At 37.7% G+C, this 18,762-nt stretch overlaps 2 protein-coding genes and 1 pseudogene across 2 annotated transcripts; 1 reads left to right on the plus strand and 2 right to left on the minus strand.

Annotated features, from left to right (window-relative positions):
• Positions 1–2,289: 2,289 nt before the first annotated feature.
• Positions 2,290–5,296, plus strand: LOC103944089 (annotated as a pseudogene).
• A 498-nt stretch (positions 5,297–5,794) lies between these two features.
• LOC103944239 (abscisic acid receptor PYL12-like) lies at positions 5,795–8,249 on the minus strand. Its single transcript, XM_048591418.1, has one exon. It carries the CDS (start codon positions 7,421–7,423, stop codon positions 6,863–6,865), a length of 561 nt encoding a protein of 186 aa, XP_048447375.1. The 5' UTR covers positions 7,424–8,249; the 3' UTR covers positions 5,795–6,862.
• Positions 8,250–9,507: 1,258 nt separating this feature from the next.
• On the minus strand, positions 9,508–11,214 carry LOC103944090 (peroxisome biogenesis protein 7). Its single transcript, XM_009354491.3, has 2 exons — positions 10,113–11,214; positions 9,508–9,847 (listed from the first exon to the last, which is right to left on the minus strand). Exon 1 carries the CDS (start codon positions 11,088–11,090, stop codon positions 10,116–10,118), a length of 975 nt encoding a protein of 324 aa, XP_009352766.2. The 5' UTR covers positions 11,091–11,214; the 3' UTR covers positions 9,508–9,847; positions 10,113–10,115.
• Between the last annotated feature and the right edge of the window lie 7,548 nt (positions 11,215–18,762).

Here is an 18,762-nt window from a genome sequence, read left to right on the forward strand (position 1 = left end):
TGCTAGTCCCCTTTAGTCTCATTAATGTTAGTCCCAGCATGAAACAAACACAGTATTGGACTAATAGCTAGTCCAGTCCAGTCCAGTCCAACCTAGTGAGGGCAAACAAACGCCCCAAGAAGGAAATTCGAACATGAGTGTAAGGGGATGACACTGTCCTGACCAACTCACCTAACCCATATATCGCATTGTTGTCCAAACAACATTTGCGATATCTGACCTTTAAAAGTCCAAACTTTCACCACAATAATACTCAGGACTATTCAGATAAACTTGTAAATAATTGAAATGCACTTGCTAGCTAGCTAATCAAATAAATGATTTTGAAACACACCACAACTGCCTTGCGTTTATTTTGTGGATTTAACCACGAAATTTGCAGCCTTAAGATTATTGGGTAGTTCTGTTTTGGTAAAATAACTAATGGGTTGCCTTTGATCTATCTGGGTTGGCCTGATTTTTTCAGATAAAGTGTTGAGTCTGCTAAAGTTGGTATTGTAGATCGTTACTGGTGCATAGGTGGATTGAGAAGTTTTTGATTGGTGATTAAAGGTTGGAGCTTTACTCCAATATGGTAAGTCTCATCTGAAATGCAATTCCTAGCATATTCATATCTAGTGAGAAATTCATTGATAGACTCCGTCTACAACCCAACAAGAAATTCTCTTACGTTTGAAATTGCAATTTCTACACCAAGGGTTCTCTCTGCTAAGTCTCTTACGTTTCCCGTGTCAGTGGTCTTTCTCCCTTCTGATATCGTTTGAAAAAAAAAAAAAAAAAAAACCAACAATGTCCTTATGCGAGCTTTTCTCTCCTCTTGTGAGTCTTTCTAACCATCGTGTGAGTGGTCTTTGGTTTTGTTGCTAACGGCCCTAGTTGTGGCTAGGGTCGATGACAGTCCCATATTTTTCCTCTATCTTCATTTTTTCATTGCTTTTCCTATTGCATGCAATTTTCCTTGTCCCTACCCATCATAATTTCCTCCCCCTTTCCTCTGCTTGCCTTTGATTTCACCAATTTGAGCCTTAATCCCCAATCCTTTATTCCTCCATCCTCCTCGATCCATACCTCTTCATCATTTGTATCATTTGGCTTTATCGTCTTTCTGCCCTCCTCAAATTTGTTCAGGTACAGCCTATGTTCACTGTTCTTTGGCGCTGACCTATGGGAGGGTGGGTAGAGCTTTGGCTAGGCTGTTCACACCACCACCTTTGTTGGTCCTTCCCAGTGTTTGCCCTTGTTGGCAATGTTGCTCGTGGGATCTCTTTTCCCACGTGCTTTCGCGGCGGCGATCAATTTGCTGCTCCTTGGAGAATGATACAGCTTTTTTCTTCCTCAATTTTGGGTTTCTTGCTGGTGTGATCTCAAGTGCTGGGGTAACGGTTTGTGTTGATCGTTGTGTGAATTCCTGATGCCAACGACTGCAACTTCAGGAGCCCTAGTTTAGGGTTTTGTTTCTGTTGCCTAGTCTTAAAGACTGGCTTGGGCTTTGTCTTATATGTTTTTGCAGACCATCTTTTTCTTTTGTGCTTTGTATTTGGGCCTCTGTTCTGCTTGCTCTTTATTGGTAATGTAATTTACCCTTTGTCCAAAAAAAAAAAAAAAGGTTTCTTTCCGACTGTAGAACTCAACTAAAATCCAAAGAAATACAGGAAAAAAGTTCATACAAATTCATAAAAATCTATAATATACATCTGCCAACATTGGTATAGAAATATAGAATCTATTAAAATCCTCTTAAATATGTGACTTAAAAAATGTGTATTAAAATTCTCTAAAAATCAAAGGGGTGTGATGTCCACACATCTTTTTAATTTTTGATCGTCGGATTGAATAAATTAAAGAAGATAAACAAGTAAGAAGTAAACACATAGAAATCGATTACACCCCTGAACTTTGAAATAATGAGATATTTGGGAAGTGCGGTGGGTAAGATCGATGATGGCTTAGAAATGGACTACACACGTCAAGGCTCTGCACCTACAAATTGCACTTATTCACTGAAGAACTAGGAAAATCAGCAATATTAGTGGAGGATGGATTACACCATAATGTTGTACGTTTTACAAATTTTGTGGTTTTTCCGTCAGCATTCCAACTGGCAACTAGGGAGTGGACATCCCGCAGGCCTCCCTAAAAAAAATTAGTGGTTTGCTAATTGCTCTGCAACTTCTGAGTGTACGATGCTGATTTTTTATTAATGGCCTAATTTTGTTGTGTATATATAGATAATCGATCTGGTTTTGAGTTGTATAGAGTAAAACATACGTAAGTCCATCTGGTTTCGAAAACATGCAGATGCAGGAATCAACAGTGTCAGCTATACTACTGGTGTTACTCCTCTTTGTTCTTCATCTTCAATCAGGGGTTCACTCGCTAGCCCCTCCTCATGCTCACTATAAATTACACCACCGACGTTTGAAAACCAAGAGTGAATAGATTTTAGTTACTTCATGTATTTATACTTCGAAAATCTTCATCTCTTCACATTATGCAGATTTTGGTTACTTGAAATTTGTGTACAATGCTACTGATCTTCCGTTAGGAAAAAAATACGACTTCATTGTAGTTGGAGGGGGCACATCAGGGTGTCCATCGGCAGCAACTTTATCTGCAAAATACTCAGTGCTCGTTCTAGAAGGGGGCAGCCTTCCTACAGCATATCCGAACTTATTGAATCAAGATGGGTTTCTATACAATCTCCAGCAAGAAGATGATGGAAAGACACCGGTTCAAAGGATCATGTCTGAAGATGGCATTCCTACCGTAAGAGGCAGGATCATAGGGGGCATGAGCATGATCAACGCCGGCGTCCATGCTCGAGCTAACATATCATTCTATAATGAGTCAGGAATTGAATGGGACATGGATTTGGTTAATAAGACATATAAGTGGGTTGAAAACACTATTGTGGGTAGGCCAAATAATTCGGTCAGTGGTTGGCAATCTGTTGCGCAAAAAGTATTTTTGGAGGCTGGTGGATATGATCCAAACAACGGATTCGTTTTAGATCACATAGAAGGAACTAGATTTACAGGTTCAACTTTTGACAATAATGGAACGAGACATGAGCTGATGAACTGCTTAATAAAGGAGACCCAAACAACTTGCGAGTTGCAGTTCATGGCACAGTAGAGAAGATCATCTTCTCAACGTAAATCAACAAGTATGTTGCATTTTGTATTATTTAAAAAGGGACACCAAAATTAATATTTATCATCTTAAAACATTAACAAAGGGAGTGTAGGGTTAGACACTCCAAGTGCAAATACAATATCTCTATATTCGTTCGAGTATTGATTATAAGCTTTTCCTTGATGCAGATTTGTCAGCTACAGGAGTTATATATAGGGATTCTAATGGGAGGTCTCATCGGGCACTTGTACACGATAAGGAGAAGTTATATTAAGTTCTGGGACAATTGGGTCTCCTCAACTTCTTTTACTTGGTGGTATTGGCCCAAAATCTTACCTATCATCTCTAAAAGTCCCAGTTGTTCTTGATCTTCCCGATGTTGGGCAGTTTATGTATGACAACCCTTGCAATTTCATTAACATTTTGACCCCAAATGATCCATTGGAGCCCTCTATTGTGACGAGTCTAGCCATTACAAACAATTTCTACCAATGTTCTATCTCGCTCCTGCCGTATACGACTCCGGCTTACAGCCTTTTTCCTAGTTCTTCTTATCCCCTTCCAAATTCGACTTTTGCTCACTTTCCTAGCAAAGTTCCAGGACCTTTGCTCATGGTTCTCTCACGCTGAATTCATCTTTTGATGTCACAATCCCTCCAAATGTCAAATTGAACTACTTTTCAGATTCGATGGACCTTGCTAATTGTGTAGCCAGTATGAAAAGTATAGGCAATGTTTTAAGGACAGAAACTTTAAAACCATATAAAGTATGGCAAACGGAGGGTATAGAAGGTTTCAAGTTTTTGGGACAACCTTTGCCAAACAACCGTACAGATGATGCATCCTTCGAGAAATTCTGTAAAGATACAGTGGCATCGTATTGGCATTACCACGGCGGATGCCTTGTTGGGAAGGTGGTTGATGGCGGTTTGCGTGTTAAGGGAATCAACGCATTACGTGTTGTTGATTCGTCCACATTCCCTACCGCACCGGCGAGCCACCCTCAGGGCTTCTATTTGATGTTGGGCAGGTATGTGTGTGCGTGTGTGTGATACATACTTACTACCAACCACTATAATTCTTAGTAACTATGTTGTTGAATGGCAGATATATATGGGCATTAAAATTCTACGAGAAAGATCAGACTGATCAGCTATGAAGGAAGCCAATTATTTCAGCAATTTCATTTATGTAATAAACTCACGAGTTCTTACTCAAGTGAGATTAGCGTTAAGGTGGCAGGAAGGGTTAGGCTCTTTCTCTGCCCCCTTGCAAGGGTAGGTGTACCTCAATAAAACATTCGGTGTTCAATAGAACTTTGCAATACCAATGTATCTGAAAATAATATGATGCAGTGTATTCAATAATAATATGATACGCTCTAGCATCTAATCAGATTTATATTTTACTTATTTATATCACGTTCAACCGTAGAGATATATAATTTACATATATATAATGCATATATATATATATATATATATATCTTTAATATTAGAAAATCAGAATAAGAGTTTGGTGTCTCAAAGCTTCACCAAAAAAAATTGAACTATAAAACCCCTCAAACAAAAAAATCCACTATTAGCTGAAAATAATAGAAACAAAATAACAGGGACACTTTTATCAAAAACAAAAAAGAAAAATATGTTAAACAAAAAGAGAATTAAAAATTAGAAAAAAGAAAAATAAAAAGAAAAAAGAAGATAAAAACCCACGACCCCCTTCTTCTTCCGCTTCGTCTCTCTAACCGCTCCCACGTTTTCCTCAATACAACCACTCCACTTACTTCAGTTTCATTAAAACCGGCCATATATAAACATATTAAGAGGGAAAAACAGGATTGAAAAAAAAAAAAAAGAGAAAAGAAGCGAAGCGACCAAATAGTTCATTTGGATCTTACGCAGAAACGACGAAGAAAAAGAAAGAAAAAAATCAATAATTCCTCTTCTTCCTTCTGTTCAGTGCTCTTAGGGACTGGGGGTATTCCAATCACTGGATAAATAGTTCCAGTGGCCAAACCTTTTGCAAAAAACCCACGAATTCTCGTTCATTTACGCGATATACCAAGTTTAACGGATTCTGAGAAGGCCTCTTTAATACTCCGGTGGTCTCTGGGTCTCCTTCTCCCTATCCTTGCTTTCTTTTCACTATCGCTTTTGCTACTTTATTTATAAGAGAGTGTGCTTGAACTAATTTTTTATTATATTATTTGTCTAGTGTGTGTGTGTGTGTGTGTGTGTGTGTGTGTGTGTGTCTCGTTGTTTATTGTTTGAAGGCGTAATGCATGTTAAACGTGGTACACAAGACACACGAAGAGATGTTTGATGATTGCATTGCTTCTTTGATGGTGCAAGGGCAGACGGGTGTGATTTTTGCCTTGCCTTAGTGGTTGCGGTTCAGACTTGTTATTTTATTCTTTTTTTTGGTAACCAGCTGACTCGTAAACAGCGGCGGAACCAATGTGTAGGCATTGACTGTAAGTGACCCCAATAATTTAGATAATTCTCCTTAGAAATTTTATTTGATCCCATAAAATGAAATTAGGAGACCTTTAATGAATATTTTTTTTAATTGACACAAATCAAAATTACATCATTTGTGTTCTGTTCACTTACAAAAAAAAAATTAGCATGCTATAACTTATCAAACACGGCCTTTTCCACACCAAGATTTGTATCTCCCCACGTCAGACTTCATATCTCACAAATCCAAGCTTTTTTGTTGTTCAAGTTTGATCAAGCACCTTCCATCGTACTTCATTGTATTACGGATTCAATCATATCGGTATTTTTCTCATCTTAGGTTTACATGTGCTTTTAGATTTTTTTTTTTGTTTTTTTTTTTGTTTTTGTTTTTGTTTTGATTGATGGATTGGGAATGAAAGTTTTGCAAAAAAAAAAAAAAAAGAAATTAGGAATTGGCGTTAGGCTTTTGGCTAAGGTTAGCTTTTGTGTGTTGCGGTTCAGACTCGTTATTTATTCTTTTTTTGGCAACCAGCTGACTTAGAGGGGGTTGATCATAATCTCCAAGACGCCATCAATACAGAGCGGCTGTGGTTCAATAAGCCGACTTGGCCTGCAAGGGCAGAGAAATTAACAACTCCTCTAAACCCTAAGCCCAATATACACCTTGACACGGTGAAAGGTGGCACCTTTCAGCCCGCCACTACGTGGCACACCTCCCAACACATGAGGTATATCCATGTTAAGTTATTATTTCACTTTAAAATACTCATCCAAGTAAATTGTTCAGGTGGTCTTGTGTTTCGAATTCGTATATTTTTACCTCTTTAGTGTACGATTAAAATAAATAAAAATACAATTGAGATAAAGTGCATATGAATTTTTTAAAATCAAGATAACTTACTTGTCATTTGAATAAAACGTTTCAAGATTAATTTAGTAAGATATTACTTTTCGCTTTAACCTGCTGCATTTAGAATTCAAACTCTTACTTTTCTCTAAATATAGAAGAGTATAAGTAGTAGAAAAATGCAAATACTTAGCACATAATAGCTGTAAACTCGCATATTATTGATTAGTTTATTACAACAAAAAAGTCAAAATATATACCAACACACCCCTGCACAAAATAACTAAATCTGGAATAAACCTCTCAACTCATCAACATCCACTCAAAACTATCGTCCATCCTCAAAAAAAAAAAAAAAAGAAATAAAGAAAAATCCTTAAGCCTACAACTCCTTAAGCTAATGAACTAGTTAAGATCAGCACTTAGCAGCCATCTTTTCTGTAACTTTAGCTAATGACTTGAGATTACAGCCGATAATCGTATTAGCAAACAAACAAGTATCTTCCTTGCTACTTCCGGCGGGAATATCCACCACGTACGACTGAACCACAACCGTCTTATTCTTCCTTCCCTTTTCTTCTTCCTCTTTATGCACCGTAGTGGTAGAACTGTAATTTGCAAGCCTGTGGTCTCCACCGAGAATGCTATAATGCATGACGTGCATGTCGTCGTCGAGCTTGTCCAGCCTCTCCATGCTGTTTTTCGCCGGCAGCCCTGACATAATAACGACCTCTCGAATGCTCCCTATGCCTCCGTTCCCCGCCCGCATGCTGCAGCTCTTAACGAATTGCTTGTAAGCTTGCGGGTTGTCGAACTGGCGGAGGACGGACCAGACTGGGGTTAGCGGTGCGTCGACGGTTTGGACGAGTCTCGAGCCGCACTGGTTTGGCAAAAGATCGTGGGTATGGTAGGTGTCTATCATGACTTGAGTTTTGCTTACAGGGCTTATATTTTGGGACGTTGGGTGGTACGCCATTTCTAGGTTTTTTTTTTCTTTTTCTTTTCAGGTGTTGGGAGTTTGGGGACAATGGTTTAGGGTTACCCTATGTATACAGGGGTGGTGGAATTGCATGGAAGGGCAAAAGATAGAGAAATTTTTTTATTTTTTTATTTTTTTAAGGTTGTTTCTTTAAAAGACAAAAAATGTTTGGATTTTTATGAAGGAGGTTTTGGGACTTGAGCTTTTGATCTTGTGCTTGACTGTTAGGATAATGGTTGCCATTGGAGGGCAGTGGTTTGGTCACGTGCTCTTTCACGTGATAGTTTCTTGTTTGTATTGTTGGAGTTTCTTATTGTGGAGGTTTACTCCAAAATGTCGGACTAAAATAATAGTTTCCATTTGTTAAGGCACTAGGTAGTTACTCTTTTAAAGTTTTGTGTACAAGTGGATGTGGACCATATCTTGACATGTCACCAAAGATAACACTTGCGCCCACGTGGACCATATCATCACAAGTCAGCAAAGTTGGGATAATACTGACTCAGGAAATAACCAGTTGCTTCTAACCTCAGTATCGCCAAATATATCAACACGTTAGAGCATGGTGTGGGCAATTGAGTAAATAAACTCATTTTGACGAACCAAGATGGCAAAAACTAGTTCTAATGATATAGGCAATGTTGCCTACAATACCATGAGTAGACGAATAAGGCCCACATTTCTTGTTACAGTATAATTTTATATACTTTAATTGCCTATACCATTGGAAATGCTCTTATAATCTAACTACATATTCCCTGTATTGTTGATGCTATCCATGCTTGAATGTACCCATGCGTTCGATAATGAAGATTAACTGATTGTGTACACGTTCGGATAAACACGTGTTGAGACTGCCTAATCTAAAATTTCCCAGTTGAGACCGCCTAATCTAAAATTACCTAGCAAAGAGCATGCCTATATTTGTTTTTTAAGACACCCTTCTAGCAGCCACTGTTCTAAAAATCTGCGCCTAGCGTCCCGATTAATGTTTAGGCATTTGAAAATTAAGAAATGGCGCCTAAACCTGGTGCCCGCCTAGACGGCCTAGCCTGCCCAGACCCGCCTAAGCACCCACCGAAGTTATGACTCACTTAAACAGAAAATAGGTAACTTTCATTTTGCATTTTTTTTTTCAATAAATTGTAAGAGACTTGAACACTAAAATGAACACACATTATATGTCTGTTCCTCGTGTTTTCATTACGTTCAAATACTTCATAGTATATATGTCATTCTATTTTGTAGTTTATGATGAAATTATATATATATATATGCATATATTATGTATAAACTGACACTTATTTACACAAAATATAATAGATTTACTTAAATCCACCTAGGCGCTAGGCCCCAACCTACCGTCCGACTAGTCCAACTAGTGTCTAACGCCTTTTAGAACCTTACTAGCAGCACGGGATGTGTACCAGCTTTCATTGTTATTTACCCGTATTATTTTTCTATGAAAATTCATTTGGGGCAAATCAAATCCTCGTTGGTGAAATAATTTGAAATCCTGTTTGACCCAATCTGAGCCTGGACAAACAAGCAGACATGTTAACAAACATAAGTCCAACTTCTGGGCCCAAATCAAACAGGCTTGGACACAATAGGGTTACGGCCTACTCTACGACAGCTGGCACAAGCAAGCCACAATTGGAATGAGAATGACCAACCTGATTGCCTGAACTGTTGTCCCGTTTTGTGCACAGGATTCAATCGGAATCTAAACAAGTAGATTCAAAGTACGTTGAAGGAAGAAATGAAAAAAATGGTGTCCAACTTTTATCGATTCCAATCCCCAAAACGGTAGGAAAAGACGGGATAAGTTTCCTTCAGTACCAATCACCTCATTATTTCCCCAAAATGAAAATCATTCACCTCTACCTGCGATATACCTCAAACTTTTATGAGTTGTCCAATCCGTTCCAATTCTGAGCAACAAACGAGTCGCGGGTTCAAGAACAAAAGAAAATTTGAAATATGAAAATAAAATGCACCACGCCAGAGATTGAACCAGTCTAACGAAAAAAATTCATCGGAAAACTGCTGAAATGCTGCATGATTCACACCCACACGCATCCAAGAACAAACTAGATTATAATCGTTCTTCCATTCTATAAACAAATCAAGGACTTTTACCTTGCTCGTCTCTCGGACGCGCACAAGCACACTTAGCTAGTTTGTTTCTACTGATGAGGCCATGAAAGGCTTACAAATCCTTCCCATGCCTCAACATTTCTAGTCAGTAAGTAATCAACAGCTTCCACTTCAAGCAACAAACAAACTCTAAGCTGATAGTGTCAACTATGTATATGCATACCAAATCGGAAATATCAGATCATAAAAAAGCATGGAGGACGGCAAGGCTCTGACCTGCAATCCGCTACGAGTACCAATCACAATGTCTATCACTCGCATCTTGCACAACAAACCACAAAATTATATCACAAACACTAAACCACAACAGGTGATTATCCGAGAATAGCGATAACCGCAATCAAGAATGCAATGCAGGTAAAGATTGACGGGTCTGCATTTTATCAAGCAAACATAAAGTTTCTTGCTTTATTAAATCTTCTATTCAAGTTCAAGGATGACTCAGTAACAGCATTGCACCAATCACAAAATTCACAATTTCGAAAACTATCAAAGCCAAAATCGACAATCAGAAATCAAAAAGTACCCTTTACGGCGCTCTAGGATCGGTCCCGTGCTGCCAAACATACGCAAGCTCATCCCAACCAGTACTCGCCAGAAGCCCCTCCACCAACACGCTCATATCCACACCCACCGCAAACTCCGTGTGGTGGTCGTACCGCGCCACCAGCGCATCCTCCACCATGTAATCCCATAAGCAAACCGACATGTCGTACGAGCACGACATGATCAGGCTCTGCCTGTGCGGCGAGAATTTCACCTTCCTCACGGCGTAGCCGTGGCCGTTGAGCACCGAGATCGGAACCCTCATGCTCCTCACGTCCCAGACTTTGATCGACTTGTCAACGGACGCCGTGGCGATGCAGCAGTCGTCGTACTTGTTCCAATCGCACGCGAGGATCTCGAGCTCATGCGCGGGGATAATCATCGTGGATCCAGGCTCTCGCACGTCCCACACGCGCAGAGTGCAGTCGCCGGAGGCGGAGGCGAATACATCGGCGTGGCGGGGGTTCCATACGGCGGAGTAGACGCAGTATGCGTGTTCCTTGAAGGTTCGAACCGAGGCAGGACGGTCAACGGTCCATAGCTTGACGGTGTCGTCCCAGGAGGAGGTGAGGAAGGAGTCACGGCGCGTGGGGTTGTAATCAGCGGAGCTGACCTCGCGCGTGTGCTCGTGGAGGGAGCGAAGGGGGTTGGAGGCCGGGGGCAGAGCGGTGTCGTAAATCTTGACGGATCCGTCGGCGATGGCGGCGACTAGGAGGGAATCGTGGGACTCAGACCATGCGACGTCGTATACGCCGTCGGCGGTGTCGTAGGAGACGAGCTCGGTGATTGGTTGGCGGGGTACGCCGGGGCCCAGAGGGGCGGGAGAGAGGTCGATGACGTGGAGGCGGCCGTTGCCGAGGATGCCGAAGTTTTGAGAGGTGGCGACGGCGAGCCGGGACTCGTAGAAGGGGCTGAACTTGACGGAGTAACCGTTGAACGGAGTTTTGAACACTGGCATTGTTTAGTCCAATCCAGCGGCGCTTTCTCCGCTTTTGGCTTTCGATTTTGGGGTTTTCGGAGGCTGACGAGTCCTTCGGATTAGTTGGCGTTATCTTTTTTTTCTTTTTTCTTTTGTTTTTGTTTTTTTTTTTGGGTTAACTTTTTATGTAGTGTGGAAAGTTCGTGAAAAATAAGAAAGAAATAAAAGTACACACATCTCTTTTTTTGAAGTATAAATTACATATTGCCCATTAAATTTCGTCTAATTTTACATTCATAAGCTTTTTAATTTTGAGAACTTTAACGAAATGTTTCCGGTACTGTTTACTTTAATGAAAAATCATATTTTTACATTAAAAAATCAATCATAATACTATTCACTTTACCCTTTATTTTGTCATTATCGTTAAAACTCAAAATTTCAAATATTTTTCATTAGTTTTCTTTTTAATTTTTCTAATTTTATATAACGCTCATGATTTTGATAATTTCTCCGTTATCTATTTAAAATTATAGTCATCACGGACTCATGTCCAACTCAACTTTCACATAAATTAATAAATAATGTGAACCACTCATTGAATAATCCGCGAATGACCACAAATTAAAAATAAAAATACACCTTTGACAGATTATCAAAAAAGGCCTAATCGGATAAATGGTCCATGTGGTGATAAGGTAATTGAAAGATAACCCTCGTGGTAAAAAAATTAGGATTTGAACTCTCGTGGTATAATCTATTAGCCAATTTAATCCAAAAGTGAATTTTTTGTTAAATGTCAGTCAAATGCAGGAATAAAAATGTACTTTGACATGTGCCTTCTTCTTTCTCATCTCTCTGTTGTCTATGTAATTTGTGTTTGAGCAGCCATGCGAGTTTGAGTGATGAGAATGAGAATGAGAATGGTGGGAGTGGACATTACTCGATGGGAAGCCAAAATCTTGAATCAGCTCAAGAAAAAGCCGGCAATGATTGAGTTCATGTGGTTGTTTCGGAGGAACATGACTGGGTTTTTGTAGGGATTTATGATGGATTTAATGGCCCTAATGCTTCTAATTGCTTGCTTTCCAATTACTTTGTTGTGCACAAAGAACTCAAAGGTTGCTCTGGAAGTTCGAAATTGAAATCGAACTCGCAGAAACAAATTCTTTTTCTTTTTGTCATTAATATATAATGTGTATGAATCAAAATCCAACCACTAAACATAGATCCACATTTTCTGCCAGAATAACACTGAATCCCCACTTAAAAACTTTAACAAAAAAAAAAGAATGAAAAATTACTATACCAAAATGAATCATTTACTTCATGATTTCCATAAATTGAAATCACGAGAGATGACCATAGAACCGACAACTACGACTACTCGAAACAAGTTTTTGATTCATAGAAATCAAGACTTAATTAAGCAAAAACCAAACAGACCAGCAGCATATGCAAAGAGACGGTGAAGTGGAAATGACTGGTTCAACCCTTGTTAGGGCACTCCCTCGCGAAATGGCCGGACTCAGCGCACTGGTAGAAGCCTCCATAAACACCTCCGCTGCCATAGCTTCCACCTCCTGATAGCAGTCCCTCGCCATGTGTCTAGACTCGCCACACTTGAAGAGAGAATGTGAATAGAAAGAAAGAATGAGTTAAAATACATTTTTATCTCTGCACTAAACTGAAAATCTAACTTTTGGACTAAATTTGCTAACAGACTACACCAGAAGGGTTTAAATCCTAATTATTTTACCATGAGGGCGATCTTCTGATTACCTTATCATCACAGGAACCATTTATCCGATTAGGCCTATCAAAAAAATTATATATTCTAAAGGGTATTTTGAGAGTTATAACAAAATTCAACCATAAGGCCTTCTGTAATTTTTTTAATAAATAAGATGCTTTTTTAATGGATGTAAGATAGTAATAAAAAAAAAAATCTATCCAAACTCAAACGTGAATATCAAAAGCTAAAATTGCATCTTAAGTAAAAAAACACGATGTCTGATTAACATGACACATAAAACATAAAAAGCATAAAATACAAAGTCTTTCAAGAAAGAAAACATCAAATTAGCTTGTGTACACTAACGTCTAAAAATCCTTCCGAAAAAATCATATAAGACAAAACTTCAGACGATGAAAAAAGAGCGCCGCACATACAGCAACCTCAATAACGACACCTCCTCTCTCTTAGTGTAAACCCCATAACCGAGCATATAAACAAGAAGCCCCAAGACTTGTTATCAGTGGAAGCCTCGTGATACATTCCTTGAGTACAAAACACAAATGACTAACTGTGACACAGAGACATGTCTCCCATGTTTTTAATTTCTAGCCCAGCCCTTGAACTGGACCATCGCCATAGGCCTAGGCTACTTCTGTGTGCCTTCCATTTGTACCAGAATGTCCCTATTTGAATTACCACTTCTATTGTGGGCTCACTTTGATATTGCCCATTTTGTTTCTTTCATTACTCTTGATCTTGAACTAGGACCACAACTTGTCACCATTAAATTTCCTCCTCATTTCTCATAAATTTGGAGACTTTTTCACATTTAAGTTACACATCTAAATAAAAATCGTTAGATCGTTTAACCTAACAAGGTCTAACAGCTCTTATTCAGACATGTGAAATGTGCACTTTTGATGTGCGGTAGAGAAAACTCACACAAATTTGTTGGAGATAATCAAGGCACGTAAATTGTTCCAGGCCCTAAATGGCTAAATCTGCAAGGCCAAGCCCTCTTGGTTAATTTTGGTTGGCCTAATGATGGAAACTCATCATAAATGTGCTAAAGCTTTACTCTGCTCTAGCATATTGATCATGAGTGTGTGGGCAATTGTTAACTATAGATGCATAGCTGAAACACATATTTTGTGCATAAATCACCTAGATTTTTACGAGTGTCTATGTAGAAAGAAAGTTTAACCAAGTTTCAGAAATTAGTTTAAATGTATGATTAAAAAAATAAACAGAAACATGTCAAATGTGTTAACTCGGTGCCCATTTAGACCCTTAAAATAATACAGGCCTAGAGACATTAGGCTCAAAGACCAACCTAATAGAACTAAAGGAATCAGCTTCAAGAGTTATAGACGACCGCTCAATAGTCTGGTTTGCTGATCAACAAAGAGGCTGAGCACCTTATCATAAAGTACTTCTTGACCATTTGAGGCAAGTGGGCAAACTAACGACTTTATAGCACGAGGCTCCATAAACATACCCATTCAGATGTCAACTTCAAGCCACATGTTGGCCATCAGCGAAAACAAAAACCTATGAAAAGACATAAAGGTTGTCAGCTCAAGTCAGCATTTCCTCAGCTACTCAAGACTAAGCGGAGTGCACAGTACGTGTTGGCCTAGAAAACCTTACAACTAGTTGTGAGCAACTATCACTTCATCTATACGTGTCAACTAAATAGAGGAGTCATCAACAAGTTAAGCTTATGTGTTAAGATCGTTTGATGCTAGAGCGGTGAAGTATTTGAGAACCCAAGATCTTTAGGGCTCATTGGAAGCCTATATAAGGGAGACGAGTACCTCTTATAATTGGTCAAACACACAAGAAAAAAGAAAGGATTACACTATAACCAAACGCATCTTATAACCTATATCCAATACATATACATCGCACTATAGTGGACACAACCCAGTTTTTAAGGGTGAACCACTTAAACCTTGTTTTTAATTTCTTATAGTCTTTATCCCGAGCCCACCAAGGGCCAACCATACTAGTCTTTTGTTGACCTACTATTTTGAGCATTAATAAAACATAATCGTTAGAGCGAACCAAAAGCCGCATATGTTAAAAGAAACACCACAACTCCACAATTCACCAGCCATGGAGAAACCAAATCCAAGAACTACCGTAAAGCACTACCAGAAAAAATAAAAAATAAAATAAAATAAAATTGCACCTCTCTATGATGTTCTTGCAATTGTTGACAAATAAGTATGCTATGAGTCGCTTCCAACAAATATTAGATTTTTCTTGTCATAATTATTCATCAAGTGCACAAACATAACCGCTACAAAAACTCTCCCGAAAAGAAAAAGAAGGTAGCCTGACCTTGACACTATGAATGAATTCTCCAATACCTTGATTTCTTGTTGTGGGGCAATCATACAGGTTCCCGTAATTTTAGAATGGAGTTGAATTTTCAGCTGGCCGGATTTGGACTCTTCCCGAACGACTCAATTAATTATGTTTCCATTTGTTTGGCCTCCATTTACTATAATATATCCTCATATATAATCTCACAATAATTTATGAGAATTGTTATTAGCATTCTAAAAATCTCATTTAGCACTCTAAATTTTCTATAATTAAAAAAAAAATACGCTTGTAAAGAATGTAGAATGAAAATTTTGAAGTGCTAATAACAATTCCCTAATTTATAAATATTTCCAAAATTTTCAGGCACAAATGATGTATTTATTTATTTTTGCAAATTTCCGGTGTACCTTGTGGGCTCCAGATTTGAATTACACCTAATCCACTAACCCTAATTTGGGTATGTATTTGAGTTCTCGATACAGTGGATGTTTAATTTTTGGGTTCTCAACCCTAATTTACAAATATTCATGAAACAATCCATCTCACAAAAGTAATTATTGTTCGGGCTGTTCAGCAAAGGGATGTTTTAGTGGACAGTAATTGCTCGAGTGTATTTCTACTTTTAAAATAAATTGTCCGAGCAATTGACATTAATTTTTTAAGATAATTAATATACATATAAATTTATGTTTAATTTGAAATAAGATTTATAACCGATACCGTCACGTGTCATGATTTTGTAATTTCTATTTTTTGTATAATTTTTAATACTTATTTCTTACCTAATTACCATGAACCATTGTATTACATTTTTTTTTTGTAATCCAACACCTCATATTGTGCCACGTGGGCCACAACAGCTAATAAGTATTTTTTTATATATTTTTTTTTTCCTTTATTTCTTAAAAAAAATTGTTGAAAAATCCAAGACCGTATGATAGAAATCCTGTGCAAATCAAATGGGTGAGGGATGAGTGCATCTATAGCGCGGGCCCTAGCATTGCAGGGTTGGTCGGCCACTTGCACTCACGCGCACGTGAAACCAACGCGCCTAGCACAAAAAAAAAAAATTAGGAAGGTGTATGTATTCAATTGAGAATTTGAGAGACATTAATGGATTTATAAATCCATGAATTTTTATGGAGTTTAATTGATTTGTAGAGATTCCATATAAAATTTTGATTAAATTCCCTCGAAATCTCATGGGGAGAGGTGAGATTTGTGGATGCTTAAAATACACTACAAAATTTCTTCAATTCCCTCTAATTTCTCAACTTTCTCAAATTCTTTAAATCAATTTTTAATTGAATACATCTGAAATGTTATAAATTTCTTTAAAATCCTAATTAAATACATTCGGATTTCTAAGGATTTTAATAAACTATCTTAAAATTCTAATTAAATACACCTTGAATTTCAGATAATCACTTAAAATTCTGATTGAATACCCTTAGATTCATTAAAAGAATTAAAATCTCTCAAAATCTCAATTGAATACACCCTCTTTAATGTGGATGATGTCACCTTGACGTCACACGCCTTCTGACGCTAGGTTGGGCGATTATGGCATGAGTGAACAGGCCGGGGCGGAGCTCCTTTTGTTGGTTTTGGTGGATTGAATCATCCAATCCCCCTTGCAATTGGGAGGGGGTGAAATTGTTCTAGAACATATAAGAATGTTATAAATTGAACAAGTAATGTTGAATAAAAAGCTTAAAACATATAACATCGTACTATTATCCTGAGCTACAACAGTGGTATTCGAAATGTGTGTAAATGAGTCATTGTCGTAGTTTAATTTTCCAATACAAAAATCAAGAGCTCTTGTATATGGCCCCCTCCACTCCATAGCTCACATGTTACCCACTTTAATGGACGGGGCTTGTTGCGGATGGGACATAATTAACTGGCAATTATCAAGCATTTTCAACAGTTTTAACTATAGCTTGCATTATTTTCTCATCAAATCTAAAGGTCGGTTCCAACGAGACGTTCTAATTCTAAAGGACAATCCACGATAAATTTATACAATCAAATCAATCTTGAAAAAATCTTTTTCGAATAGATTAGGTTGAATAATTTGTTATGGTGTCACGATCTTATCTTTACACTTTTTGATTTACTTCCAACAGTATCTCTAAAGTCATCTTAACTAAGATAAGAGAGAAAGAACTCTCACCTCTCTCATGACATCTACCTAATTTTATAATAAAAAATTAACTCAATTTATAGTGATTTCGAATCATAAACTTATTTACGTTTGTTTTAAAAAGTTAATATAAAAGTACAAACCATTTGCTTTCCACATCAAGCATATGTGAGATTAGACCAGAAATCAATTTTATCAATCAAAAGTTCGTGATCAATTGGTACACATTAAGAATGTAGAAACGGAGTTATAAACAATTAGTATCTAGTATGAACAATACGAATAATTATGAACTGTTGATTAATGTGAATTCACATACGGTCGACCTACGATGTCAAGATGATGCAAGCAAAATCCTTTTGCAAAATAGGCAAATACATCCACATTGAGTCAAATCACTTTGCAATCCTAAAACCACAAAGAGATAAAGTTTAAAAGAAGTGATGTATCACACCTCACTTTCCAATGAAAACCACAACCCACATAATGTTGCTTGGGATATTGAAACTTTGAGAGATCACAAATCCCCTCTCTCAAAAGAAGATTTTCCCTATGCCCCATTTTCCACGCGATCAAATCTTCTGCATTCAAAATGAGTATGGTTTCTATGTGACCTCAATGACACATACTAAATTTTCAACAACACAATTAAAAAGATTAAATTTTTAAAGACGTGTCAATCAATAATTTGAGTAACAAAGATGCCACACGCATTTTAAATGCAAAAGATTTGATCCCATTTCCCACCCCTTCTATTCCCAATTCACTCCCGAGTCCCAACAAAGCCGATCGATTTCACTCCCTCTCAATCAACCCACACCTACATACAAGTAACCTCCACACACTAAATTAGAAAATAGCAAAGTAGTTAATCAATCTTATTATGACACGTGTCGGTCCTCAACTGAAACATTTGAGCAAGGGCACCCCTTTGCTGGCAGTCCCAATCGTGCACAAACATGTGCCCCCCGCCATAAGGACCCCCAATCCTTTAAAACCAACCCCAAATTATTGAACTTGGTGAAGGAGAAGGAAAGAAAGAGAGGGATGGGTTGGGGTGGGCCCTAAATGGTGATCCCAAAAGGGCAAAGTACAGAGGGAGGTGCAATTATTCATGCCATGGATTTCATCCTAAGCAAGTCATAAGCAGAAAATTTCCTCATCATCTGGCTATCTCATCCCACAATCAAAAGGTTTAAAAAAAAAAATGAAAGTATTTTACACATAGATTTAACACATTTTATAATAGAAATATGTAAATTTCACTTCATTATATTAAAAATGTTAGAACAAATGTATTAATTTTGTGTGACTAATTATATTAAATAAATCGTCTAAAAGAAAACACTGATAGTATATAATAGAGATATGCATTTTCTACTTATATTAAAAATTGTGAGAATAAATATATTAATTTTGTATGTCAAAATAAATCGTCAAAAAAATTGGTATTATATTATAAAACCATCATTTGTTACAATCATAAAAAA

The sequence above is a fragment of a genome, unplaced genomic scaffold, assembly GCF_019419815.1.
Source record: "Pyrus x bretschneideri cultivar Hongxiangsu unplaced genomic scaffold, Pyrus_bretschneideri_v1 Contig33, whole genome shotgun sequence".
Classification (NCBI taxonomy): Eukaryota; Viridiplantae; Streptophyta; class Magnoliopsida; order Rosales; family Rosaceae; genus Pyrus; species Pyrus x bretschneideri.

Coding starts and splice junctions, on each gene's coding strand:
- LOC103944239 (XM_048591418.1), bottom strand. CDS start 7,423: ATGGCGTACCACCCAACGTCCCAAAATATAAGCCCTGTAAGCAAAACT.
- LOC103944090 (XM_009354491.3), bottom strand. CDS start 11,090: ATGCCAGTGTTCAAAACTCCGTTCAACGGTTACTCCGTCAAGTTCAGC.